Source organism: Bipolaris maydis, assembly GCF_028858645.1.
Source record: "Bipolaris maydis strain C4 unplaced genomic scaffold PSV08scaffold_5, whole genome shotgun sequence".
NCBI lineage: Eukaryota > Fungi > Ascomycota > Dothideomycetes > Pleosporales > Pleosporaceae > Bipolaris > Bipolaris maydis.
The window spans coordinates 959,564-986,258 of record NW_027093861.1 but is presented as its reverse complement, the minus strand read 5'-3'; the positions used below and the strand labels follow the sequence as shown (position 1 = coordinate 986,258).

The following is a 26,695-nucleotide window of genomic DNA, read 5'->3' as shown; positions in this document are numbered from 1 at the left end:
CCAAGAAATGGCGGGACTAGGCCTGTTTGTGGCGGTGTCTGTGGCGCAGCCGCACCAAGAAGCAGAGGCAAAAGGCGCACCGCCACAAACCTTCCAAAGCAGTTGTCCACAAGACTTGCGCAAAGACACCCACGTGGCAAGAGAAGTAATGCCAACACGGACAGAAAAACGCACTACTGTCGCTGTTGCTACTGCCAGCAACTGCCTCCATCCTCAACTTCGCGCAGTGCGCAAAAAGAGACCCAACCCCAACAGCGCGAACTAACGAAAAAGCAAAATGATACTGATACCAAGAACCCAAGCACCAGGTTCGAGTTTAAAAAGAAAAAAAGAAAACCTTGCATCGGCCGGGAATCGAACCCGGGGCTAGCCGACGTCTTCGGATCTGGACTACAGATGGATGGCAACGGCTAATTTTACCACTAAACCACCGATGCTAGAGATGTCAAGGTGATAGAAGCTGGTACTTCTTTTGATGAAAGTCTGAAGAGCTGTATACCTTATATTTCTCACAATAACTATTTCGCGTTGAATCAACCTCGGTCTGGCTGTAAACGGCAAGGCTCAATGGGGAGACAGTCTCTCGAGCCCAGACTACCATCGCGCACTAAGAACTATTGCAGGGCCGCTTGTACGGGCTAGTAAGCAACGTGGTCACAGAATGGATCAGATTGCGGGGATGGACAAAGCACCCAAGCCTTACCAACCTCGACTCTTGTATTTCACCGGATCAGCGTTAGTAGCTCTATCGTGGCTCAATGCGGTGAGCTGTACAACGCAGACACAACATGTGCAAACAACCGTAGCCTCGCTCTTCCTTCTCTACACTAAAACACCCAATGCGTGCATGCAACATGTGCTGCCACGAAACCATTCCCAAGAGGACTCGTGTAGTCATCATTTGCCGAGTCCACTGATGCTGGGAATGGCGCATCTAGCCAGTATTACACTATCTTTTTTGTCGCTCCAACGAGTCACATGATAAGCGTTTAATGTCAAACAAGAGACAGGCGGTAAGGAATCGACGGTCCGAATTCAAGGTGAAGTCACCCGACGCGGCTGTCGTTTGAATGAGACCCTTGTCGATGTAAGGATTTCTCATGTGTTGAAATGCCGGAAGCGGCGATGTACCGCTGTTCGCGCTGCAGGGGAACCAAGGTGCGGGTCCCACCGCGGTATACTTCCGTCCCTCGAAACATACGCTCTCTCCCCGCACATTGGCATATCGCAACCAACTTATAAATCAGCGAGCTTGACAGACGTCTAGATCCATTGTTAGGCAAATGATAACACTTCTATTTGCATAAAAAAAGTTGCCGAGCCGAGCGTTGCTGTGGCATGCTTTGGATAGCCCACGCACTAGACTGCTTGCAGGAGGTCCACCCGATTGCTCCTAACCAACGATAGCGGATAGTACTAATCGAGACCCCACCTGTCGTGGTCGAAAATCGCGGAATGTATGATCCATGTATAGATTGGAACATGCGATGATAAAAGGGAAGGACAGCCTGTGTGCTGGGTGGATTTCTTATTTCTCATCTACCATCTTTCCTCTACCTCCTCTTGCATTGTCAAGGTAGACCAATTGCTTTTTCGTAACTACATAGATCGTCAACTATCATGGCGCCTCACCCTTTCAAGAGTATCTCTCCAGATGAGATACGCATCGCTCGCGATGTCATCCGCTCACTCTACAAAGACACCCTTATCCACTTTCGAGAAATCTTCATCCAAGAACCAAACAAAGAGGCAATGAAGCAATTTCTTGAACTTGAACATGCTGCCCAGCCAGGTCATTCTGCGGCCACCAAGCGACCACCACGATTGGCAAAGGTTCAGTACGATGTGATTGGGTCTGATAAGATCCCGCAGTATAACGAGTCGGTCGTTGATGTTGAGCAAAAGAAGAGAATCCGCCACCAGGCCTTTCCAAAGGATATACAGGCCAGCCTGTGCTTGTGGGAATTCGCTGATCTCGTTGAAGCATGCAAAGAGAGCGACATGTTCCAGAAGGCTGTGGCCGAGTTCCAACTACCTGAAGGATTTGAATTGGTTGTTGAGCCATGGTAAGAATACTTTACCCTTCTCTTCGAATACATAGTAATTGCTCTAGGCCACACGGTCCAGTTGACCCAGAGTTCGAGCGCACCCGATACTTCCAAGGTCTCTGCTTCGCCCAGGACCTGAGGAACGGAAACCCAGACTCCAACTTCTACTCATACCCAGTGCCCCTGGTCCCCATCATGGACGCGGCAACAAAGAAGATTGTCCGTGTCGACCGATTAGCTACGGGTGGAAAGGAAGATGGCCTGACGGCTAAGACATGCTCTCCTCGTGTCCTTGACCACTGCGAGCCGGGCGAGTATGTCCCCGAGATGGTTTCTGGTGGACTCCGACAGGACGTCAAGCCCATCAACATCATTCAACCCGACGGACCTTCATTCAGAGTTACCGATGAATCACTCGTTGAATGGCAAAAATGGCGCTTCAGGGTATCCTTCAACCCCCGTGAAGGAGCAGTTCTGCATGACGTCCACTACGATGGACGGAGCGTCATGTACCGCATGAGCATCAGCGAGATGACTGTGCCCTATGCCGATGCTCGTCCAGGCTACCACCGCAAGCAAGCCTTTGACTTTGGTGACGGAGGTGCCGGAAACTGCGCCAACAATCTCTCTCTCGGCTGCGACTGCCTGGGTGTCATCAAGTACTTTGACGCCACTAGCATCAACAAGGAGGGCGAGCCTGTCGATCACCCCAACGTCATCTGCCTGCACGAGCAAGACGACGGTATCGGCTGGAAGCACACCAACTGGCGAACTGGCCGCGCCGTCGTAACCCGCAAGCGCGAGCTTGTCGTCCAATTCATCATCACCCTCGCCAACTACGAATACATCTTTGCCTACAAGCTCGACAACGCCGGTGGCATCACCATCGAGACCCGTGCCACGGGTATCGTCTCCGTCGTCAACATCGACCCCGGTAAGACCTCCAACTACGGCAACGTCGTCGCCAACGGCGTCCTCGCCCAAAACCACCAGCACATCTTCGCCGTCCGCGTCGACCCAGCCATCGACGGCCACAAGAACACCCTCGTCTACGAGGAATCCCACACTGCCCCCTGGAACAAGGAAACAAACCCCAACGGCAACTGGTACGAGATCCGCAAGACCATTGTCGACAAGTCAACGGGTCTCGACGCAAACACTGCCGACAACCGTGTCTTCAAGGTTATTAACCCGTACAAGAAGAACCCCAAGTCTGGAAACAATGTTGGTTACAAGTTCGCGCCGCTGCCAACACAGAAGCTGCTCGCCGCTCCCGGTAGCATTCAATCCAACCGCGCGCTGTTTACCCAACACCACTTGTGGGTTACCAAGTACCGCGATGACGAGCTGTTTGCCGCTGGTCCCTTTACCATGCAGAGTCAGCTCGATGTGGGCGGTGTGCACGACATGGCTGCTCGCAAGGACGATGTTGCCGAAGAGGACTTGGTGCTTTGGAATGTTTTTGGTTTGACGCATAACCCTCGGTATGTATTCCTTTTCCTTTTGCTTGCCCATCAGATGTTGTAAATCTGTTGGTTCGGCCGTTTTTTTTTTAAAAAAAAAAAAGAAAGGAGAAAAGTGCTAACAAGTGAGCAGTGTCGAAGATTGGCCCGTTATGCCCGTCGAGATATACCAGATTCACTACAAGCCAAGCGACTTTTTCGACCGCAATCCTGCGATTGATGTGCCCAACACGAAGAATGCCTCCTCGGTTCTGGTAACCAAGGATTGCTGTGAGGGTAAGCTTTGAGAGTATAATGTAATATGATGAAATAATTCGGTTTCCTCCTGTTCTAGCATTGCTGCGATGAGATAACGGTTGAGGAATGTGTACGAGGAATGAATGTAATGGATAAAGGGATGAATGAATACAAACAATCACTCTATGCTGCTATACAGGTGACTGGAAAATATCCAAAGTACTCGCGTGTGAACTATTTTGTGCAACCTGACATCACCCTCGGTCTACCACATTACCTGTGAAGTAAAATGTATTTCACCACAACAAAACCCTAAAGTACATATACCTACATACATACATGCTCGCAACACAGCAATGCTGTGCAAAAAGTGGTATTCCGTTCCATCTAAAGCTCAAGTGCATAAATATTGTGAAGCGAAGAACAAAGCCAAATACGGCAAGTAAAAGCACAGTTCGCCGTACGCCAGTGCCTTTCCACAAAATTGTACTAGACACACACTATTTACATTCCCCAAGCGCCAGTGACAGCGTTTAGGGCACCGTCAACAGCCTCCTCGAGCGTCTCGACTCGAAGTCTTAGCGTGCGGTTCTCTTCTCGCTCCTTGGCCAAACGGCCCCATACAGAGGATTGTGCGCCACCTTCACAATTTGCGCATCCCCATCCTCCCCGGTTGATGTCAATCTTTTCTTGCGTGGTTTTCTGTTGAAGCGACGCGGGCTTCTTGCCCTTGTTTGTGTTGACGTGAGAGTCATTGTCGAGCATGGAGGAACGATCAGTGGCAGTTGGGCTCAAGCAGTTTCCCGACGTGATACTTGCTCCATCGTTTTCTGTCTCCGACTCGAAACCGGAATCGACGCTGAGTCCGGACCCAGAAATGCGGTTGTGCCGTCTGACAGCAGTGTCTTGGCACGAAGCATGTTCACACTGGGCCGAACCCCTGATGAGCGCCAAATTCCTCTTGCGGGCCGCCTCCTCTTCTTGCCTTGCTCTTCGCTCAAACGCAAGGTCTTCCATGAGCGATCGCATCTGCTCGTCCTGCTCGTCGGCTCGCCTTGCCATGGTCTCAAGTTGCATCTTGAGGTGGCGGGCACGTGTCTCGGCCTCATCGAGCTCGTCTTCCTGCGCGCTCTGCTCCGAGTGCGCGTCTACCAGAGCAGTAGAGAGTTTGCGGTAGGCAGTTTGGTAGCGTGAGAGCAGCGCTTCGGCGTTAGTGAGGAGGTCGTGGAAGGATGATGCAGCGAGTGGGTCGGCGGGGCCGTGGGGGAAGAGAGCTTGCGAGACGTTGAGATTCAGCAGCTCATCGTCGGGGTTGTGGTATGTGGGTGACGGCTGTGGGGGAGGGACTGCGGCGTTCTTTTGTGTCTTGAGCAACCAGGCAAACTTGCTGCTGGCGGTCGGCTGGCTTGGTGCCTTGGTCTGCGCCGGCACAGCGCTAGTGGGTTGGGGACTCTCGGAAGGGCCCCTCGTGAGGGATGAACCACGGGTAAAGATATTGGCCATCATGTTGCCCCTCACTTCTTCCACTTCTGACTCTGACTCTGATTCCGAGTCGTACTCTTCTCCTGATGCCGACTCCGAGTCTGAGTAATCGTCGTGCTGCGAGGTGCTGGCCTTGCTAGAGGGTGAAGAGCCACTGAACCAATTCTGGATAGCCCTGATCTTGGGCTGGCTGGCGCTGGATTCAACGGTTCCTCTCGAGGGCATAAAACTGGCAAGGGACTTTGAGGGCGAAGAGGCGCGCGAGGTATGTTGCTGGATTGTAGTAGCGGCGCGGTTGAGGTTTTCGAATACGGTGCCGGTCAGCGTGCGCTGGTGACTGCTACGGCCTGACCTGGGGAAGTCGTCGAGCGGGCAGGGCGCATGCGGGTCGTAGGCGGTGGGGGAAGTGGGTGTTAGAGCAGAGGGGGGTGGCTGAAGTCCAGTAATGTCGACGTCGTCAAAAGCGCGAGCGTCATGCTCAGGCAGGGGAGCCGAGTGCTTGCGAGAATGGTAGGGCTGCACTTGTATAGCAGCGCGTTGCGGGCCCTGAGCAGCATACGGAGGGTGAGAGGGCTGTTGCAGGTCCCGGTCATGCGATGAGTTGCGGCTCATATCGGCGGCCCACTGGAGCGACTAGTTGTTTGGGGAAAGGGAGATTTGCAACGACGGCAGATGGTCCGGATCGGCAGCGTGGGCTGTACGCGTGCTGCTGTGAAACACTGCCTCGACTCGTCGCCTAAGGGGACGGGCGTGAGGGCGTGAGGGCAGCGGGCAGCCCGAGCGATGGGCGGCGGATAGGGCCGACGAAGGAGCAATGAGGGACGGTGGTGGGTGGGGTACAAGGGCTCAACAGCTGGTGCAGGACAGCGGCGACGGGTCGCTACAGACACAGTCGCACCAAAAGCAGAGGGAATTGGGATTCGGGGGTTGGAAAAGAAAGCAGGCGAGGATTTTGTGCAGCGGACAAATGTTTCGAGGGGCAGGAAAACTAAGGTGGCCGGGAGTCGCATTTTGTGAGGCTGGGACGGCTAGCCCGCCCCGTCATGCTCGCACACCGCAACACGTATACAAGGCTTACCCACCTGCGATACACGCCTCGCACCAATCGCGCGTCCTGGATGCACGGCACCGCTCCAGTCACGCTGCAGCCGCCTTCAAACTCTGCGGTTCCCTCCAGGCCGTCTTTGTCACCATCTGCCTTGGCCCGCCGTTCGGTTCCAACGCGTCGCGGGCCAATGACACGCCGCCGGTGTTTGGAAACATTCTCCTCCAGGGAAACATGTCTGTGACAGCAGCTGCTGACCCCCTCAGACCCGGCCTGTAGCATCCTCGCGCAGACACCAAAACAACTTCTTTTGCATTCCGGCTGCTCAACATGTGTACCCTCCCCAGCTGCACCGCAGTAGGGGTTCATCGTGGATCCATCCAGTCCCGCTTGGCGCAGCTACTCCACCATTCCCCTCCCCGTCTTCTCCCTTACCGCCATCTGCCTCGCTAGCTAGTTGTGTGTGCAACATGTACACACACACGCGGCTCTACGACTGCTGGCTCAGATAATGTGCTACTTCTGAAGTGCCCCAACGCTCGGCCCCGTCTTCTGGCAGCACTACCCACGGTGCCTTCTCCCGCAGGAAGATGTGCTCGATCACCTTTGGCGTCGTCTCCGTCTTTAGGCTTTCCAGATCGACCGTGGCCATGCACAGACCGAGCCCTTCAGGGTCTGAAGGATATGTCATGGATATCGGTGCCCCACACCCCGAGCAAAAGGTTCGTTCGGCAACGCTAGAAAGTCGAAGACTCGTGCGTGTGCTCGCTTGATTGAACCTGACCTCTTTCAACGGTACATGTGTAAACGCGAGATATCCAGAGCCTGACAGTTGCTGGCACGCTCGGCAGTGGCATACGGTGATGTCTGAAGGCGCAGCGCTCGATGTATATTGTACCCCACCGCACCGGCACCCGCCTCTGAAGACGACGTCGTCTTTAATTGTTTGTGCGACATATCGAGATCCGTCGGCAGCTTCAGTGTCGCGTCAGTTCGCCATTGGCTCAAGTGCAGCTGCATGGGTTTTACTTACGTCTCCGCGCTATACCCAGAAACACCGAGTCCACCTCTTCGACCTTGCCGTCTATCGCCAGCTTCTCCCACTCTTCTTTGTAAATCCCTTGTGCTTTTCTCCTGATGTCGTTGTTCGCAAACGTCCTGGCAACATCCTTGACAATTACGTTTTCGACAAAAAAGTCGTCCCATTGCTCCATTTCATACGAGCGTCGGCCATACCCGGCTTGGTTCTCGACTGTAAACACCTGCTCCACCTCTAAGCCAGCTGACTCCATTGTCTTTCTTAGAGTGTCCTCTGATTTGCTCCACGAGCGGTTATATGGGATCGGCAACTGCAGTCTGCGCGCCACCCTCTCGAGAACCATGCCTGACACTAAATTCCTCGGATGCGTCGCATCCACTGCCATGACGCCCCCAGGCTTCAGAAACTCCGACCAGTGCTCCATAGCAGCTTTGGGGTCAGGAAACAGGACAAGCGCAGAAGCCACCGTGATGACATCAAACTGTTTCCCCTTTAATTCTTCCGTCTCCTCCAAGTGTAACACGTCGCCCTTGAGAAAGGTAGTATTTGCATATTTATCCCCTCCTTGCGTCTTTCGATGCGTGGCGACCGCAAGCATACTAGGCGTGACATCGACTCCTACAACGTGACCTTGTGGGCCCACAGCCTCTGCTTCGCGAAAAGTAAGGAGTCCAGTTCCGCATGCCAGGTCCAGTACATGCTGCCCAGGTTGTATGTCCAGATAGGATATGAACCGTTTGGTAAAGTCGTTATGCCATGTCGCGTCGTAATCCCATGATCTCGAGTCATAAAATCGAATAGCGTCTGCTGCTTGTCGCTCGCCCGTCATTTTGGCTGACTTTGAATTTGTTCTGTCGAGTGGGGAAAACACCACTTCGCCAGTAGATGTAGATATATACAGAGAACGGTGGCTGCCGGCTACTAATGAGGGCGGGGCAGCTTGGTAAGCCAGGTTTCGATGTATCCAGTCAGAGTATACCGTGTACTTCCTTCTCTTTCCCCTCAATACTGACTAGGCGAATCGATGATAGCTTTTCTGAGAAGTTTCCCGTGAGAATACAGGGCTTTATCTTATAACTAAGCTTCACTTGTTCGTCTACGGGTCTCAATGGACCGGCCTGAGACATCCGATTGAACGTGAGAGGGGTGCCGAAGTCCAGCACACCACTAGCACTAGAATTGGTAAGCGGGACGGACTGGCTATCTCTCACCTTTCGCTCCTTCCATCCTCCTTCGACATTATCTGCGCTCAACACTTTTCGTACCAGCGAACGAGCATTTATAAATCCACCAACAGTATTTCCACATGTCCATGCCCGACACATTTTTGATATTGTATGCACTAACAACGCTGCATCAGATCCTAGCAAGATTGAAACGAGGCACCATGCAACATACGATATACATATGTACTAATTTTGACCTGGCCCATCTCTGAGCGTCCTCAGAACAACATCAGAAGTTTCAAGAGAGGATTCAGAAGACTCATCGTATACTGCCGGAAGAATCGCAAGGTGACGGACAGGCTAAACGGCACTTTGACAAATGCCCCACCGCACCCCACAAGGCCATGGAGAGCCGGCGTCATAATATCCATCATCTCTCCAGGGCGAGCCAGGGTTGGTAGAGTGGTTGTTACCTCCTACACCCAATGAAGCATCATCCTATGGCGGTACCCCATTTCTAGACCCTGGAAGGGCATTATGCAAACTGCATGCTGCCTACATTGGTCTTCGACTCTCACATCCGAAAACATGTCAAATGGAGACACCTCCCTTTCGGGAAAACTGTTAGCCAAGAATGCTAAAGTGCGAGTCCGCCCCCTCGCGGCTCAAAGGAGCTTCTACATACCAATGGAAGACGCCAAATTTAGAGGGCGTTATTGGTTTTCCCATCATTCAGAAGACAGGGTCTTGCACGACTCGCACCCAGGCTTCCCCCCATGCCACCTACCCCGATTCCGCATTTGTTGTAACAGTGAGGATCACCACGGACATTTAACGAGATGCGTACCCTTAATTACATCGTATTAACCCTGTATGACCTGCTCATTTCTATAGCTTCATTTAAGATTACCAACTTCCCGTGGATATGTGGAGTGTTTGTGGAGCGGATAGCCAATATATAATAGACAGAGGCTCTCGAAAAGGCCCGCGTTCAGAACAAACATATCTTGCGCACCCTCCTCAATTCAGTATGAAGTATTCAATCGCCTTCTCGCTCCTTTCTAGTGCTGTTCTTGCGACGCCTCTGCTTGAGCAACGCCAAGAGGCAGCATGCGCCGTCCCATCGACTTTTCCTAGCACCGCCAACTCCAAACTACCGAATCCTTTCAAGTTCTTCGATGGAAGATCTGTGGTCACCAAAGAAGACTTTGCCTGTAAGAATAAAGAGGTTAGCGCTGCCTTGCAGAACCAGGAGCTTGGTGATTTTCCCAAGAAGCCTTCAACTGTCACTGCTAGCTTCTCGGGATCATCCCTCTCTATCACTTCAAGTGAGGGCGGAAAATCTGTCTCGTTCTCTGTCTCCATCAAGAAACCCAGTGGCAATGGTCCCTTCCCTGCGATTATCGCCTATGGCGCTCCCAGTATCCCCATCCCCAGCCAGGTTGCTACCATCACCTTCAACAACGATGAGATCGCTCAACAGCAGAGCCAAAGCAGTCGTGGAAAAGGCAAGTTTTATGATCTATACGGCTCCAGCCACAGCGCAGGTGCTCTTACTGCCTGGGCGTGGGGTATCGATCGTATCATAGATGCTCTTGAGGCGACTCCTGGCGCCGGCATTGACCCTAAGCGCGTCGGGGTTACTGGATGCTCCCGAAATGGCAAGGGTGCATTTGTCGCCGCCGCCCTTGTTGACCGTATCGCTCTCGGCCTACCTCAAGAATCAGGATCTGGCGGTGCTGCCTGTTGGCGCATTTCTGACTCGGAGAAAGCCAAGGGCAAGAACATCCAGACTTCTAGTCAGATTGTTACCGAGAATGTTTGGTTTTCTCCCAGATTCAATGCATTTAGCACACGGTCCAACACACTCGCTACCGACCACCATCAGCTTGCAGGTATGGTTGCTCCTCGCGGCCTGCTTGTTATAGAGAACGAAATCGATTGGCTGGGCCCAGTTGCGACAACGGCTTGCATGAAGGCTGGTCGCCTCATCTACAGGGCTCTTGGTGTACCGGACAACATGGGTTTCACAGGCTCTGGCAATCACAACCACTGCCAGTTTCCGTCCAACCAGCAGGCTGACCTGACTGCCTTTATAAACAAATTTCTGTTAAACCAGAGTGCTAATACTAATATCGAAAAGGGCCCGTCCGGTGCCGATGTTGCGACGTACATCGACTGGACCGCACCTACGCTTACTTAGGATGCATGGGATGGGAGCTCAGATGGCCAGTGCTGGGGATACGAATGTATTCATGTAGAACAAATCAAATTCAATGGCCATTTTCGCAAAGTTAACAACACTCTTCCCACAGCCAAACACTGGGTGCCGAGAGCTTGGTCAGCTGCAATATCGGGAGCGTGGGATAAGCAGCATTTCTTGGCAAACGCCACCTGACGACAGAGGAGCAAAAGGGTATCAAAAAAACCAAAAGCTGTGTTTCTGTGTGCTCAGGCAATGTGTTTCGATGAAGCAATGGACAGTGATGCACACGGTCTGTGACGCTGTCGCGCAGGGCAGATTTTGAGATCTCACCACCAAGGCTCATCTGGCCGGTGAAGTGACTACGAGGAGCGCAATAGAGGACGAGGGCGCGCAGGACGCGTGCAAGGGCCCCTGTGAATAGATATGCTCCTACCACCAGATCAGCGGAGCGTGGAACGACGAGTTTGATGTTTGGCTGGGCCGTGGTAGCAAGTTTGGAGGGGTCGTGGACGTGGCACTCCACTCGTTCCTTGCGCCTCCGAAGCGGTGGCTCATTTCGGCACTAGCCCACGTCAAGCGCGTTGTTTGTCTTCAACCCCACAATCCCGACGTGCAGTGAGCGTGAGCGTGAACAGGGCGACTGAGATCAACTCGAAGAGTCGCAGCGACGACACCACTGCCCTACGGCCGCCATACCCACTCGCATCCTCATCACATGACCCTGCCAAGCCGCTAACTCCCTTTGCGCGCGGACAAACGCTCAGGCTAGAGAGACCTCGCAGACGTTCACCACCCATCCCGATATCACCAAGACTTGCGCCCGCATCTCTCCATCCCCGCAACACGCTGTTCCTGACGCGTACTGCGGTCTCTGGCCCTTTTTGAGTGCGCCCGCGCCCCTGCCACCCGCCACTCGCAAATTGCGCGCTCCGCTTCAGCCTCCTGGAACGACGCGACTCTGCGACGGGCGGACTCCCGAGAGTCTCTCATCGGCCTCATCCTCAAAAGGGCTTCTGCCACCACCACTCCCCCCGATAATGTCATAGAACACCGCTACACGCGCCACAACACACCCCTCGACTGTCGTTCCCTCATACTTGCGCGAGCTCCGGCGCCCAGACCACGTGCGGCGACCGCGTCTCAGACTTGACATCTTGTCATCAACCCTCGACTGCGCATTTGCACAAACACCGTGACCGTAGCCCACCATGGCTTCAGTCCAGACCAACCCTGAGATGCCCGGCCAGGGCCAGCTCCCGGCAAACATCACTCGCGAGCAGATTCAGCATGTCTTCCAGGTACGTACTTCGCCCGCGACAGCTCCACTGCCACTATCCATCACACTCTCACACTCACTCTCACGCCCATGTCGGCTTTGTTAACACCGTCTCTAGCGCTATACTGCGATGAAGCAACAAGGCGTCTCCGAGTCCAATCCCGAGTTCATCAAGGCGCGCAACCTCCTCACAATGGTTCAGAAGCAGAACCAGTATCAACAGCAACAGAAGATGCTCCGACAACAGCAGATGCAGCAGCGTCAGCAAGGCCAGGTAGATCCACAGGCTGTGCTACAAAACGGCGCTGCCACAGGCATGCTCAATGGTGCAAAGCCAGTTGCGCCTGTTGATGGCAAACCTGCCGTATCTGCGCCAGCCTCGACCGGACCAACGTCTACAATGCCGATTGCAACTGCTGGAGGACAGGCCCCTTCAGTCGATGGACAGACGCCCACATCGGCCAGCAATGCTTCGATGGCACTGTCCAAAGACCAGCTTCTGATGCTACGTGCCCAGATTGGAGCCTTCAAACACCTCTCCAAGGGTCTTCCTCTGCCTTCAAACATGCAGCAACAAATCTTTGGCCACCACCAGACAAAGAAACCCCAGAATGCGGCTGAGGCTGTGGCAGCTGCTTCCCAGATGCTCGACAATGCGACTCGCGCCGGCAGCACCTCAAGTGCTGTGGGTGGTGCTGTGCAAGAGACTCGTACCCTGCCTCGTCTTCCGGATACTTTCATCGATCCCTGGAGTAGTGAAGTCTTCCGAGATGTAAACTACATCTCCCACACACAGCGCAAGAACCGACCTTACCTCGCGACAATCATGCCACAAGGTGTTGACATCAATGCCGTACAGCAGAGCATGGAAGAATTGCGCAAGGAGCGCGAGATCCTTCTCTACAACCGCCTCACCGCGAGAAAAGCAGAGCTGGAGAAGATGCATGCAAACATCGGCTCATGGGATACCAGCAAGACCGACACTCCCGAAGATGACGGAAAAGTCAAGTTGGCTCTTGTTATTGAGCAGAAGAAGCTGAATCTGCTTGAGAAGCAACGGAAACTGCGGAGAGAAATTGCCCAGCAAATGATTCACGCTGACAATCTTGCCATGACTGCCAATCGAACCGTCTACCGCCGTCTCAAGAAGCAATCGATGCGCGAAGCCCGTCTCACCGAGAAACTCGAGAAGCAGCAACGCGATGCACGCGAGACCAAGGAAAAGAAGAAGCACCACGAGTTCATCGATGCCATCCGGAAGCATCGCACCGAACTACAAGAATCTGGCGCGGCTCAAAGAATGCGTCTGCAGAAGCTCGGCCGTACCATGGTTTCGACCCACCAGAACATCGAGAAGGAAGAACAGAAGCGTATCGAGCGAACAGCCAAGCAGCGTCTGCAGGCGCTCAAGTCCAACGACGAAGAGACTTACCTCAAGCTCTTGGGCCAAGCCAAGGATACTCGTATTTCGCACCTTCTCAAGCAGACCGATGGATTCTTGAAGCAGCTTGCCAACTCCGTCAAGGCGCAGCAGCGATCTGCAAACAACTCATACGAGCCTGAGGAGGAGAGTAGCAGTGACGAGTCCGACGACGAAGACCGACCGGGCAAGAGAAAGACCGATTACTATGAGATTGCTCACCGCATCAAGGAGGAGGTCACTGAACAGGCCACCAACCTGGTCGGAGGTACACTCAAGGAATACCAACTCAAGGGTCTGCAGTGGATGATATCCCTGTACAACAACAACTTGAACGGTATTCTTGCAGACGAAATGGGTCTCGGAAAAACCATTCAGACAATCAGTTTGATCACATACCTGATCGAGAAGAAGCGACAACCTGGACCTTACCTAGTTATTGTCCCCTTGAGTACGCTTACCAACTGGACCAACGAGTTTGAGAAGTGGGCGCCAAGCGTTAGCAAGATCGTGTACAAGGGTCCTCCGAACGCGCGTAAGCAGTACCAGCAACAGATTCGTTGGGGTCAGTTCCAGGTCCTGCTCACCACGTACGAGTTTATCATTAAGGACAGGCCGATTCTCAGCAAGATCAAGTGGGTTCACATGATTGTCGACGAAGGTCACCGTATGAAGAACGCGGGTTCCAAGCTCAGCATGACCATCACACAATACTACTCAACACGGTATCGACTCATTCTGACAGGTACGCCCCTGCAGAACAACCTGACGGAACTTTGGGCTATGCTCAACTTCGTTCTCCCTACCATCTTCAAGTCGGCTACCTCGTTCGATGAGTGGTTCAACACACCATTTGCGAACACCGGAGGTCAAGACAAGATGGAGCTCACCGAAGAAGAGCAGTTGCTCGTTATTCGTCGTCTGCACAAGGTTCTTAGGCCTTTCTTGCTCCGACGTCTGAAGCGCGATGTCGAGAAGGACCTTCCTGACAAGACCGAACGTGTGATCAAGTGTAACTTCTCCACTCTCCAAGCGAAGCTGTACAAGCAACTCGTCACTCACAACCGTCTTATGGTCAGCGATGGCAAAGGTGGAAAGACTGGTATGCGTGGTTTGAGCAATATGCTTATGCAACTGCGAAAGCTCTGCAACCATCCTTTCGTCTTTGAAGAGGTTGAGGATGTCATAAACCCCACAAAAGGTACTAATGATCTCCTGTGGCGTTCGGCTGGTAAATTCGAGCTTCTGGATCGAATCTTGCCCAAGTTCCAGGCTACCGGTCATCGCGTTCTCATGTTCTTCCAGATGACTCAGATCATGAACATCATGGAGGATTACCTGCGACTCAGGGGCATGCAGTATCTGCGGTTGGACGGTGCGACAAAGGCAGACGATCGTTCAGACTTGCTGAGGCTGTTCAACGCGCCCGATTCGCCCTACTTCTGTTTCCTTCTGTCCACGCGTGCTGGTGGTCTCGGTCTCAACCTTCAGACTGCTGATACCGTCATCATTTACGATTCGGATTGGAATCCTCACCAGGATTTGCAGGCCCAAGATCGTGCCCATCGTATCGGTCAGAAGAACGAGGTCCGCATTCTACGTCTGATTACATCCAATTCGGTAGAAGAGAAGATTCTCGAGCGAGCCAACTACAAGTTGGACATGGATGGCAAGGTCATTCAAGCTGGTAAATTCGACAACAAGTCTAAAGATGACGAGCGAGACGCCATGTTGCGTATCATGTTGGAATCCGCTGAAGCAGCCGAAAGCCTTGAACAAGAGGAAATGGACGATGACGACCTGAACCAGATCATGATGCGACACGAGGAAGAGTTGGCGATATTCCAGGAAATGGACCGAAAGCGTATTGCCGAGGATCCATACGGCCCTGGTAAGCCTCTAGGTCGTTTGATTGGCGAGAGCGAACTGCCAGATATCTACCTGAACGAAGAGGCACCCATCGTCGACGAAAAAGATGACACGCCTGCTGGCCGTGGTGCTCGAGAGCGTACACGGGTCAAGTATGACGACGGTCTAACGGAAGAGCAGTGGCTGGAGGCTGTTGACAACGACGATGATTCAATAGAAGCAGCTATTGCTCGCAAGGAGGCGAAGATGGCCAAACGGGGTAGGAACAAGGGTGGGCGGGGCGACGAGGAGTCGCCAGCACCATCACGCGCCAGTTCCGAGGAGCCTGTACCCAAGAAGCGAGGCCGTAAGCCAAAGGCCGAGAAGCGCAAAGCAGATGAAGCCTCACTTGACGTTGAGCCCACACCACGGAAACGCGGACGGCCAGCTCCTAGCAAAGACATGTTGCAGCCTGATCAGCGAGCATCTCTTCAAAAGATTGTCAACGTCGTCTACGAAGCGCTTAACGATCTCGAAGAAGAGTCGTCAGATCCCAACATTCCAAATCGTGGCATCATCGACCCTTTCATTGAGCTACCAGACAAATGGGATTATCCAGACTACTACCAACTGATCAAGAATCCCATCTGCATGAAGCAGATTGAGAAGAAGATCAACAAGAAGGAGTACCAGTCTGTCAAGCAGTTCCGCCAAGATCTGGGCTTGCTCTGCAACAACTGCCGGACCTACAACGAGGACACGTCACTGCTGTTCGCAGATGCCAATCTCATTGAGCAGACTGCGCTCGACAAGCTGAAGGAGGTGACGGCAGAGTATCCAGAATGGCAAGATTATGATGATGGAAGCAGTGTTCAGGGCGGCCTTAGCACGGCAATGACAAGCGCGGTTGGCACACCGCGGGCTGGAGTTTGAAAGGAAAGATGGTACGTTAATACTTGAGCAATATATACTCTTTTTTTTTCTCGCACACATTTGCTGACTCTCCTCCCCAGATGAAACGGGCATAATTTCCATACACACGTAGCTCCTCCCCCATGTCCCCAGCTCGATATCCCAACGTCCTTTTCTTCGATTCTATTACACTTTTCTCTCCATGTCGTTACTCTCCCCCTCTCTTTGTTGAGACTTTACACGCGTGGAATGTATCGTTTTTGCCAAAACGGACCTCTGGGTGATACATCATAAACAATCAAATCAAACAAAAAAAGGACAGAGGAAAGTAGAGAGTGTCCCGGGCAAAATCCTACGACGCTGAACATGTTTTCTTTTTCTTCTTTTGCACGAGAACGGGCGCAATAAACTGCTTTATTTATTCACTTCCAAGCTCATGGGTGGTGGAAACATGGGAATGAAAGGGGGTTTTGTTACGCTTTGACTGAGTGACATGATCCTAAAGGGGGGTTTTATTGGGAGGAGGAGCAGCAAGCTGGGGGGAATTTGGGAGTTTTGTTTCTTTTCTCTCTTGAATGGAGTTTTTGGTTGCATGGCTACTGTAGGCTGTCTTTTTTTTTTCAAAGGTAGCTTTTGTAGCCCCCCCTTCTTTTTCTGTGGACCACGAGGCTTCCAATGTCTTTTGAGGTTCTAGAGTGATAAAAGGAAAATGTATTATATTTAAAATCCCTTTCTGATAGTGATACTGGCCGAAGTATGTGTGGGTGATGTGTCTCTCTTAGATGTTCTGAGTCGGCCTCACGACTGCTGTGCGGTGTTCCACTTTACGCAGTCTTCGAATTTGACGCTGGAACCGCCGAAAATGTCGAGGGCACTGCCAATGGTGAGATCGACCTTGCCGTTGCTGAGCTTCTTTACGAGCTCCAGGTCGTCGAGTGAGTGGCCTCCACCTGCGTACGTGACGGGTATGCTGCACCACTCTGCCAACTTGGCAACGAGCTCGTGGTCAATGCCTCGCTGTAGGCCTTCGACATCTGCGGCGTGGATAAGGAATTCGCTACAGTGAGGTTCGAGGAGGGCTATCGACTCTGTAACTTTCCATCAGCTTCAGGGTTAAAATTAGATAGAGAGAAGTCCAGGTCCCACCTTTATTCAGCTCAAAGTCTGTAATCGTTTGCCATTTGTTCGTCGCAACAAACCACTTGTCATCTTTCCTTCGGCACGACAAATCAATGACGAGTTTAGACTTGTCGTTACCGAGGGCCTTCAGCACGGCTTTCAGGCGATCCATGGAGAAGGTTGATGAGGGAAAAAGGTAAGATGTTATAATCACCTACTGCGCTTCCATTAGCCTCAGGATCTATACTCAAGCCCTCGTTCCTCGGGCCAATTACGCATATACCGCTCACCTTATCCGCGCCTTTTGCAATCCACTCGGCTGCGTTTTGCTCGGTGATGCCGCCGCCAACTTGCATACCGCCTTTCCATGCCTCAAGCGCTTCTTGCGCTGCTTGATCGTTGCCGGGGCCTAGCATTATGACGTGTGCGCCGGTTAGGTCATGTTTTTTGTAGAGGTCGGCGTAGAATGCTGAGGGGTGCGAGGATGTCCAATTGGTTTTTAGTTCGTCGGGTGTCGTGGTGTTGAGCGTGCCACCGACAATTTGCTTAACGCTGCCGGCGTGCAGGTCGATACAGGGGCGGAAGCGCGTCATGGTGTGTTTGCGAGTAAGAAAAAGGTGAATTGGATATGTTCCGCTCGGTGTTGCGGGGGAGGGGTTCAGAGAGACGGAGGTCCGAACCGAATTTGGCGCTAGTAAGGACCCTTGCTCGAAACTTTTTGAGATTCTGTCGTACCGCGTCGCATTGCCATTACTGCCTTCTCAGAGCTAAACCACGACACCTCACGATACAATCATGGGGCCAGCACTTGGAAAGCGAAAACGCGTTACACGCGCCGAACTTGAGCGAGAATCGCGGTCACCATCGCCTTCGTCAGGCTCGAGCGACGACTCTGGTGCAGAGGATCTACAAGCAGTATTTCGCCGCGCGTTCGAAGCAAAGTTTAAGCCTCTGCCGACAGAGCCCAAGAAACCTAAGATTGAAGCGATTCCTATACAGGAACATGAAGAAGAAGACGAGGAAGAGTCAGACTGGTCAGGCATCAGCGACCAAGAAAACGACGTCGAAGTAATCGAATACCACGACCCCCATCGCGAACTCGACGACACCGAGCGCGCAGAAATGAAAGCCTTCATGTCCTCTAAACCACCTACCTCAGCCTCGAAATCTACAGGTACTTCGTTATCCCAGAAGAAAAACAAGAAGACTGAGGACACCGACACAACCGAAGCCACGAATCTCAAAAACGACCTCGCACTCCAAAAACTCCTCCGAGAATCCCACCTTCTCTCTGCCTCTTCCTCCGGAACCTCAACCCCAAACACATTGACCGCCACGGGTGTCGACCGCCACAAATCAATGGACCTGCACCTACAATCTCTCGGCGCAAAGGGCTCCATCTTCACTCAAAAGAAAATGCCTATGGCTCAACGCAAACATATGGAGCTCAAGGCACGCACGACGGAGGCGAAGCGCAGAGCGGAGGCCAGAGAAGCGGGTATCGTGCTCGAGAGGGAAAATAAAGCGTCGGTGAGCAAGAAAGTGGAGAAGAAGAGGGAGAGAGGTGTTGGTGGACCGAGTATAGGAAAGTTCAGAGGAGGAACGCTGAGTTTGAGCAAGAAGGATGTTAGGAGTATTACTGGTGGTGGGGGGGCTAAGGGGAAGGGCAAGGGGAAGAAGGGAAAGAGGTGAGATGGTGATGAATGTGGAATGATACCCTCGAATTCGATTATGTGCTATTCTACCGTTATGTACAGTGCAGACCTTTTACTTGTGTATATGTGCCGTCTTCTTGTCAAGAGCTATCGTGATATTGGGTTATGAGCAAAGGTGTCCAGCAATTGGGGATGTGCGATATGGTAGAGAGCTGCAGGGAGAGTGTTAGAGGAAACGACAAGAGGAGAATGGTGCACAACGTGCAAATCGTAAGAGGAGCAATCCTCAAAGGAGTATCAGCAATGAAGGATAGGATAGTGACATGCCGCAATGTATTTTTCAATGAAGAAAACTAGCGTTTGATCTCATTTAGAAGAAAGCTGCAAGACATGTACGCGGAATCTGGTTTCCTCAGATTGTAATTTCGTTCTTTTGACTGAAGTCAGAGACAACATCTACTGGATGGAAGGATATGAGGGTACATTGTAGAGAACTGAAGAGTACATATGGTGTGTATGTTGGATACTTGTCAAGTACGAGATGGTTAAGTGAAGCAACAATCATACGGACATCGCGAGAATGAGGTTAACATCATGAAGGTACTGTTGTATTTTTTTTCTATCGGTGTTGTTCCATATATGCAAGAACATATTTCCAGATGACTATTTGACTATCCTAAATGTGATATATGTGATGATATACAGCCCACGTTCTTCAAACAATAAGAATTCTGCGATCACTATGTCTAACTTGACACGTTTTGCGTGTATTGTTAAGACACGGAGATAGTACGAACAGTCCCCTAACGTACCAAACGTATATTAACGCAATTTTCTAATATTATGTACATATAAAGAGAATGCACAGCCTATCATTGGCCCAAAAAACCTCCTAAAGAACAATTGCTCTCTTTTCTTCTCCAAACCTTGTCCAACAAGAAGAAAAGCAACAACCACAAAAGCAAACAACCAAAGAGACCATACGAGCAACTAAGCCCCCATTGACGGCTTGTCCCGAAATCGTACCCTACCTCCACTCTCCCACATGACCACATGCTAGTAAGAAAGCCATACCCAAAACCCATACTCCGCCAACATTGCCTTACCCGCATACCTCAATGCACCACCCACCACCAACTCCCCCTCCACACCACGTGGCATACCGCTACACCGTCTTCCTCATAACCGAACCGAATAATACCGCAAACAGCACACATACTCACCGGACACACAAGTTACGCCTCTATCATCCGAACCCTAAGTACCATGGTCCACTTGCATACATTGGTGTACATACATACACATGTACATATGTATTCCTCGCAGCAACATTATGCGCCCTAGCATGCGCCTTACCGATGAACGACGCCCAACCACATCCCGCAGCGAACCATTGAACAACGACCTTTTACACCGCCAGTTTGTGCGCGCGCGTTGGAAAACCAAACAATCAAAAAACATTTCCCACACACACACGAATGACAATGGTGAGAAAAGAAACCCACACACCCATCTCAACAATCCATACAAAAAAATGACGCGGGTAAGAAATTCGTATATGTGTGTGTGTGTGTGTGTGTATGTAGGGCAAAAGCTTCTCGTCATGTGGTCTGGCACGCCGTGCATATCAGCGGTGAATACATGCGAGGACAACGAAGGAACAAAAAGTGATATCATGCAAGATGCAAGTTGGGAAATGTAACAAGCATGATCCTCATTTCGGTACCGAGAACCTATCCTACTCTACTTTGTAAAAGAGCGCAAAAAAAAACAAGCAAAGAGAGAGAGAGCGCGAGATAAGATGTAACGGCAACAAGTTACTTCACGTGAAAAGTCTTGCAAACGCAAACCACCTCGTTCGCCTCATCCCCCCCACCACAAGAAAAGTAATCAGAGCGGACTTGGCTCCAACCGCCTAGTTTTCCCCGCCACAAACCCGCCTGTCGCGCAAATGCTAAAATGGGAAAGAGGCAAGAAAGGAGAAGAAGGGAAAAAGCAAATAAAAAACAATGATGCTTTTCTTGTCTAATCCCCACACCACCAAGACGATTCCACCCAATCACACTTGAGTATTTTTAGGCACCCGCAAATCTCTGGTACGTAGATCGAGCAGAGTCTAGATGGAGGGTTAGATCCTTTCACCGCTAGTAGAAGAGAGGAAGAGAGACAGAGAGTGGAGGCGCTCAAAGCACGCAAGCAGCAAGCATGCAAGCAAGCAGAGCAGAGCATGCAAAGCATGCAGCTATAACGTTAGGCTACCAAAGAAAACTTGTTCATGTCCTTGGTTGGCCGGTTCTAGCCAGCTCGTCGCATCAATGTGCCGAGGCGTGCCGCTAAGCGCGGCCGCCGTACTAGGGGCTGTTGGAACTGTTGAACAGAGAGTTCAGCTCAGCAGGGGGTTGGGCAGCGGCGGCGGGGGGAAACGCGGCGGTGGGGAATGGGCGAGGGGGAGGGGGGAGGGGGGGTGGGAAGAGCTACGCTACGTGTTAAGCGAGGCGGTTGGTACGGGTAAAGGGCAAGACGTACATACATGTGTAAGCGATAGGTAAGTAGGAAGCGCTTGCTTGCAGCCTACCTCCACATGTACATGCGCAACAAAAAAAAAGGCCTTTTCTTTGACTACCGGACTGGTTCAAAGGGACCCAGGCGAGCGGTACCATGGATTCAAGGGTGTGGTAGTGGCGATAATACAAATAGGGAAATTTGAAAACTTGGTGACCAACAGCAGTGCAGCGATCATGGGGCCACTCGGCTTTGTCTACGCCATTCTTTGGACATCTCAGGCGGCTGGCAGGGCAATCGAGGGACTTGTTCCGAGGGTCAGGTGGCCATCGGCGGTACCGATCGGAAAGTGTGTGTGTGTGTGTGTGGGGGGGGGGGGGGGGGGGAGTGGAAAAAAGGAGGCTATTCTTTTCTTGCCTGTCTTTGTAAGGATCAGACTTGTTCATCGTGGAATAAAGTTTCTGGGTCAGGGTCAGCTGTAGCATGTACGTCCTATGTACGTACCCTAGCCACAAACTCTAAACAGGGGGAAAGCGCAAAGGTGTGTGTGGTACGCAGCAAACAGGGACAGTTTTGACAGGAAACGTCGCAGCGAAGATCTCGTCCGGTGAGGATTCCTTACCTGCAGCTCGTGTGGCCAAATCGCGTTTTCGTAGGGTAAAAGATGCAGGTATTGGCAGTGTTAGACGAATGGAATGCAGTCGATTTGCGACCAAGGGAATTTTATGCAGTGAGCCTTGTATACACAGCGTGGATCCCTTCTTCCCCGCTGCTACATACATGTACATACATGCTCAGCTACTGCATGTCAACGCGCATACAGCGTGTCATCATCGCCATGTTCTCCACACCCACACACCCACAAGCACGAGTACACACCCGAAGACCTGCGGATTGTACTTGTGCGCTTTTCTCTAGTGAGCTGCTGTGGTGCCCATTGTGATCTACAGTCATTGCGGAAAAGAGGTCCGTGGAGCCCAAGGCGAAGGAAGGGTACCTGGTCTCTCAAATATCCAGTTTCATCCAGTCATGCTTCGCCATGTATCCTTTAGAATGTGATTTGCTGCCTTTCTCTTTTTCTTTTGCCTCAAGAATGGCATTTGGCTCCTTCCCGAGGTAGTAAGACGTTGCGCCTGTGCACTCGTACCATGGGATTGCACCTTGTCCTCGGCAGCCTGAACAAGACAACACATCTACCGCAGCACATGGCATCAGGTCTGCTGATTTCGTATATGCTGGTTGTTAGGGATTATGCTTGGGCATTGTCTTTGGTCGAGTGGTGCTGGTAACCACGTATGCGATGCACTCCTGTCATCACATACCCTATGTAAGGTCCACGTATACAGATGTACGAAGTGCTGGCATTGCGATGCAGTGTTGTACAGCGATTTGGTCGTCTCATGTCGTCAGGTGTCGTGTGTCGTGTGAGCGTACCGTCATGATGCTGCGGCAGAATCGACGCAGAGCAGATTTATCAGCAGGAAGAGACGTGGAGGTTGCAGAACATAGAGCGCCAAAGGTATGGGCATTGGTCTTAGAGATACACATAGAAAGTTCCGCTCATGCATGCTTCTTGTGCTCGACAGCGCGGCCGGTGCCACATAGTACATGAAAGACCTGTCTGTCGTGAGCATGACGTGATAAGCTTATCGTGCAATTGGTCCTTGAACAGCGTCAGGAAAAATCGAACAGGGTCACGAGAGAAAGTCGGGTTGTTATGATTTAACGCGTAGGTTCAATGTTGCAGTGACTGTAGAGAGGTACGCGCTGCGACCTGTGTTCTTCCACGTGACCTTCATGTCCAAGGAAATGATGACGTCTGTATGCGCAAAACCGCTCTCGAAATTCATAGTCAGACATTGGTAGCAGCGGACGATAGATTCTCACCCCAGTCGGCGGTAGGCCTATCAGTTCTTCGTCATCATCAATGTCAAACTTCGCCAAAGTAACTCCACTCACGTTCTCGCCAAGTCCCAGTTCTCTTTTCCCCTATTTTGTTCTCGTTGCTGAGCCGCAATATTGCATTTGAGTTTTCAGGCTTCCCGTTCCGAAAGTCTTCCTGCATCATATGCAGGCCTCGATCACAGTCACACCACGCCCCGGCTCCCATCATCCCACGAAAACCCACTGTCAGACAGGCACATGGTAATTTGTACAGGTGCTGCAGGTACATGCCACTTGTTTCATGTGTAGACTAGTTCCGATGTTCTCCTGCTTCACAGGTACCTGAACATGTTCGTCAGGCGTGCTATCAGATGCTGTGTGACCGCCACCGTTCTTGCTAGGCAGGTCGGGCATTGCAACTCGATGTATTTGGAACTATAGAGAATGTCACTGGTCACAGAAATATTGACAATGAAACTGTTCGGAAGCATAGGGCAAGGCGGACAGGAGGCCAAGACGTACGAAAATTGAGGTTGGCATGCTGACAAGTCGCATCAATGTCCGAAAAAGGACGATGACAACGGAGACATCCACAATGCAGGAAAAGCTGCACACAAGCGGACTTGGCCGAATCAATAAACTCATCTTCAACTTTTTTTTGGAGATGCGAGTGCGAGGTGCAAAGCGCACACGCGATAGTTAGTGTAACAGTGAAGAAGGGAAATGGATGCATGAGGCATCTATGCCTGTGACCCAATTAACGTTGGGCTGGAATCCAGAAGTGGCATAGTAGCTTGGAATTGGTGAACCTCCGAGTCCGACGTGTTGGATGAAGCAGTCGCACGACTGCACGTCGGTCCCAAAACGGCTATGGATCGTCCCAAGCAGGAAAAGTCGTTACACAAAGCCCACGTGTAAGACGTATACTTGATTAAGTAGCAAGAAATTTGGCAGGGTCGAGGTGGAGGTTTTCTTCACTGTCAAAGTGAGACGTGCATAGACAGTGAGGTGGAGGTCCTTACCAAGATGGTCGAGAGCACGATGTGTGCGCTCATGAATCAGACCACGATCATCCCCTCGCTGACCCCCTCGCTGACCCAAGGCGATCGCGATGCTTCCATAGCGCGCGGTCTTGTTTCTACATTCTTCAAGGCCTTTGTCGTTTAGGGTTTGGTATGCTGCAACGAGTATGCATAGGACATACTTATTCTTCCGCCGCCATACAAACCCTGTATCTTGCGCGAAACTCTCCGAGCAAGCATTGCAGAACGACATTGCATGCGGTGCCTGTAATTTATTCAGAGTCCAGAGGTGGCCAATTTGGCAAGGCGATGGGCGTCGTGTGACTTTTGACGTAGGTTTCAGGCCACAGGTTCGCAGCGCGAGAGTGGAGTTGCCGAGTCATGTACCTAGGGACGGGTACCAATGCGGTGTAGTAATCAACGTCCAACCAAGAAGCAAAGGCAGAGAAATGTAGTCAAGTGTTGGTAGCTGGGGCCGGGGTGCTGCTAGGATCGGGGCGATCGGTGATGGATCGAATGCTGCGAGGAAGCCTTTGAATTGCAAGCGGTGCATGTTTTCTCAACAGCGCACAGCGCATGGAGCAGCTGTTTCTGGCTGCGCAATGTGTTCACAATGCGGAGTACTGGTGACAACCAAACCAGTTTGCATACTTTGACACTGGCGATGTTTGCGTGGCCGATTCGAGATGGGCTTGACCCACCTTTTGTTCGCATTCGCCTTCAGCGCATTCGGTCTCCATTTCGCCCCGCCTGTGGCACGACTCAAATACCTAGTCAGCGGAGTGAGGCCCGCGGTCACGAGTAAGGCTTGGGCTTTTCTCACAGGTACCCAGGGCCAAACCTCCACTGACTCGGATGGCTCTTTTTCAGGTGGACTAGGTTCGGTACGGGACAGGGCGAAATGAAAGCCCGGCGAATCGGTAAGCCGCAATCAAAGAGTTTCAAGTAACCCAACGGCCAGGGATGCGCAGGCCAAAGGCGGCATTTTGACGAGGCCAACGGCGACTTTATCTACAAAAGCGTTGATGATTGACACCGGCCCAAGACGGCATGTGCGCTGCCGGCGACCTTTGCGGGCGGTTGCGACAGCGGCCCGCTGCGGAGCTTCAGCACGACCTACAGGAAAACTACCGGAAAATCGTAGCGAATTAGCAGAGGGCGGGGGACGCGCGTTTGTTCGTACCGTATTACCGCAATTAGGTGTGGGTAGTAAGGGAAGGGCGAGGGTGAGGAAGTGAAGGAGAGAGACACGAAGTGGCGTATAGAACGCCAACAGTGACACTTGGTTGGGGTAGTAACGCAACATACGTGATTCTGCCGAGCCGCCCAATATTGTCATCAATCCCCCCCACACCCCACCCGCGAGCGAAGTCAGAGCAAAAATCATCACGAACCCCGTTTGGTAGATGAGACGGGTTGAGGCATATCTTTCGTGTCCGTTTTGCGTAACTTTTGTCAGGTTCAGCAAGGACGTGGGTACGAGGAGGCTGACCACTAGTAGGATTTCGGTAGAGCATACTTAAAACTATAGACCAGGTGGATGCTTAGCGGTGCCTCTGAATCGCCGCCCCGGTGCCCCCGCAGCGGGTCCAAACTTTGCTCGCTATCCGTTTTATTGTATGTAGGCATGTGTAGGTATGTACGTACCTGTGATTGCTGCTCGGGCTGCGCAACCCCGACTCATGACCATCTATCTTACCAAAGGTGGAAAAATTTCCACCCGCCCCATGTCCAGGCTGGCGACTGGCTGGGTTGGCGCGGACGACGACGTCATCTCTCAGGTAGCAAAAGGCTCTGGACCTGCGTAGACAAAAGAGATCGACAGCTAGCACGGATGCTGATCATGTCTAGGAGGGGCCAAGGTGTCAAATGTCAAGCGTCAAGTGTCAACTCGTCGAGCGACTTTGTCGGTGGCTTCGTGGCCTTGGTCGTGAGCATTAGGCCTTGAAGCTAAAATAAGAAAAAGTGAGGCTTTTGTCCCAAATCCCTTGGGCGTTTGCATCGTCATCACGTTTCCCAACGTCATGGTCCAGAGATAACAACGCCAACGTGACGTATCGTGAGAATGATGGGCCGCGCGATGGCGACATCGAACCCTCCTTTTTGCCTCTTGCTCGACCAGGGGAAGCGGTTGGGGGTGGGGGGAGAGCATATTTTTCCACAGCGCCCAGAGCGTAGACTGTCACACTTAGTCATTGGCCGCACTTTGGAGCGGCCGTTTTGGCAAGACTCCATCGACATGCTTGTACTCATACATGTCGGCCTGAAACTGGAGGCAAGAAGCGGACTAGTCGGAGATCTGGCTGTCACTGGGAGTGCGGGATGAGTATCTTTTTCTGCCGGGCCAATGAGCGCTCAACAAGCTCATTGA

General features: G+C 52.0%; 9 protein-coding genes and 1 non-coding gene across 10 annotated transcripts; 4 read left to right on the top strand and 6 right to left on the bottom strand.

Annotated features, from left to right (window-relative positions):
• Positions 1-339: 339 nt before the first annotated feature.
• Positions 340-437, bottom strand: PSV08DRAFT_t18. Its single transcript has one exon. It is a non-coding gene; the product is annotated as a tRNA-Gly (tRNA).
• Positions 438-1,530: 1,093 nt separating this feature from the next.
• On the top strand, positions 1,531-3,944 carry PSV08DRAFT_199919 (copper amine oxidase). Its single transcript, XM_014226775.1, has 3 exons — positions 1,531-2,066; positions 2,114-3,532; positions 3,645-3,944. Exons 1-3 carry the CDS (start codon positions 1,621-1,623, stop codon positions 3,796-3,798), a joined length of 2,019 nt encoding a protein of 672 aa, XP_014082250.1. The 5' UTR covers positions 1,531-1,620; the 3' UTR covers positions 3,799-3,944.
• A 48-nt stretch (positions 3,945-3,992) lies between these two features.
• Positions 3,993-6,211, bottom strand: PSV08DRAFT_220653 (uncharacterized protein). Its single transcript, XM_014226776.2, has one exon. The coding sequence runs from the start codon at positions 5,840-5,842 to the stop codon at positions 4,253-4,255; it is 1,590 nt and encodes a 529-aa protein (XP_014082251.1). The 5' UTR covers positions 5,843-6,211; the 3' UTR covers positions 3,993-4,252.
• Positions 6,212-6,765: 554 nt separating this feature from the next.
• Positions 6,766-8,352, bottom strand: PSV08DRAFT_408899 (S-adenosyl-L-methionine-dependent methyltransferase; the record flags this gene model as incomplete). The annotated part of the gene is made up of 2 exons (XM_014226778.1): positions 7,309-8,352; positions 6,766-7,250 (listed from the first exon to the last, which is right to left on the bottom strand). Exons 1-2 carry the CDS (start codon positions 8,141-8,143, stop codon positions 6,766-6,768), a joined length of 1,320 nt encoding a protein of 439 aa, XP_014082253.1. The 5' UTR covers positions 8,144-8,352.
• Positions 8,353-9,510: 1,158 nt separating this feature from the next.
• Positions 9,511-10,778, top strand: PSV08DRAFT_199911 (carbohydrate esterase; the record flags this gene model as incomplete). The annotated part of the gene is made up of 1 exon (XM_014226781.2): positions 9,511-10,778. One exon carries the CDS (start codon positions 9,511-9,513, stop codon positions 10,681-10,683), a length of 1,173 nt encoding a protein of 390 aa, XP_014082256.1. The 3' UTR covers positions 10,684-10,778.
• Positions 10,779-11,894: 1,116 nt separating this feature from the next.
• On the top strand, positions 11,895-16,163 carry PSV08DRAFT_177853 (SNF2 family N-terminal domain-containing protein; the record flags this gene model as incomplete). Its single annotated transcript, XM_066091884.1, has 2 exons — positions 11,895-11,984; positions 12,081-16,163. 2 exons carry the CDS (start codon positions 11,895-11,897, stop codon positions 16,161-16,163), a joined length of 4,173 nt encoding a protein of 1,390 aa, XP_065949321.1.
• Positions 16,164-16,479: 316 nt separating this feature from the next.
• On the bottom strand, positions 16,480-17,903 carry PSV08DRAFT_220639 (uncharacterized protein). The gene is made up of 3 exons (XM_014226783.2): positions 17,552-17,903; positions 17,289-17,475; positions 16,480-17,230 (listed from the first exon to the last, which is right to left on the bottom strand). The coding sequence occupies exons 1-3, from the start codon at positions 17,852-17,854 to the stop codon at positions 16,941-16,943; spliced, it is 780 nt and encodes a 259-aa protein (XP_014082258.1). The 5' UTR covers positions 17,855-17,903; the 3' UTR covers positions 16,480-16,940.
• Positions 17,904-18,021: 118 nt separating this feature from the next.
• PSV08DRAFT_388323 (uncharacterized protein) lies at positions 18,022-18,953 on the top strand (the record flags this gene model as incomplete). The annotated part of the gene is made up of 1 exon (XM_014226784.2): positions 18,022-18,953. The coding sequence occupies exon 1, from the start codon at positions 18,057-18,059 to the stop codon at positions 18,951-18,953; it is 897 nt and encodes a 298-aa protein (XP_014082259.1). The 5' UTR covers positions 18,022-18,056.
• A 772-nt stretch (positions 18,954-19,725) lies between these two features.
• PSV08DRAFT_287327 (uncharacterized protein) lies at positions 19,726-19,963 on the bottom strand (the record flags this gene model as incomplete). Its single annotated transcript, XM_014226785.2, has 2 exons — positions 19,726-19,906; positions 19,943-19,963. The coding sequence occupies 2 exons, from the start codon at positions 19,961-19,963 to the stop codon at positions 19,739-19,741; spliced, it is 189 nt and encodes a 62-aa protein (XP_014082260.2). The 3' UTR covers positions 19,726-19,738.
• Positions 19,964-25,255: 5,292 nt separating this feature from the next.
• PSV08DRAFT_246177 (uncharacterized protein) lies at positions 25,256-25,711 on the bottom strand (the record flags this gene model as incomplete). Its single annotated transcript, XM_066092334.1, has 1 exon — positions 25,256-25,711. The coding sequence occupies one exon, from the start codon at positions 25,709-25,711 to the stop codon at positions 25,256-25,258; it is 456 nt and encodes a 151-aa protein (XP_065949320.1).
• Positions 25,712-26,695: the final 984 nt, after the last annotated feature.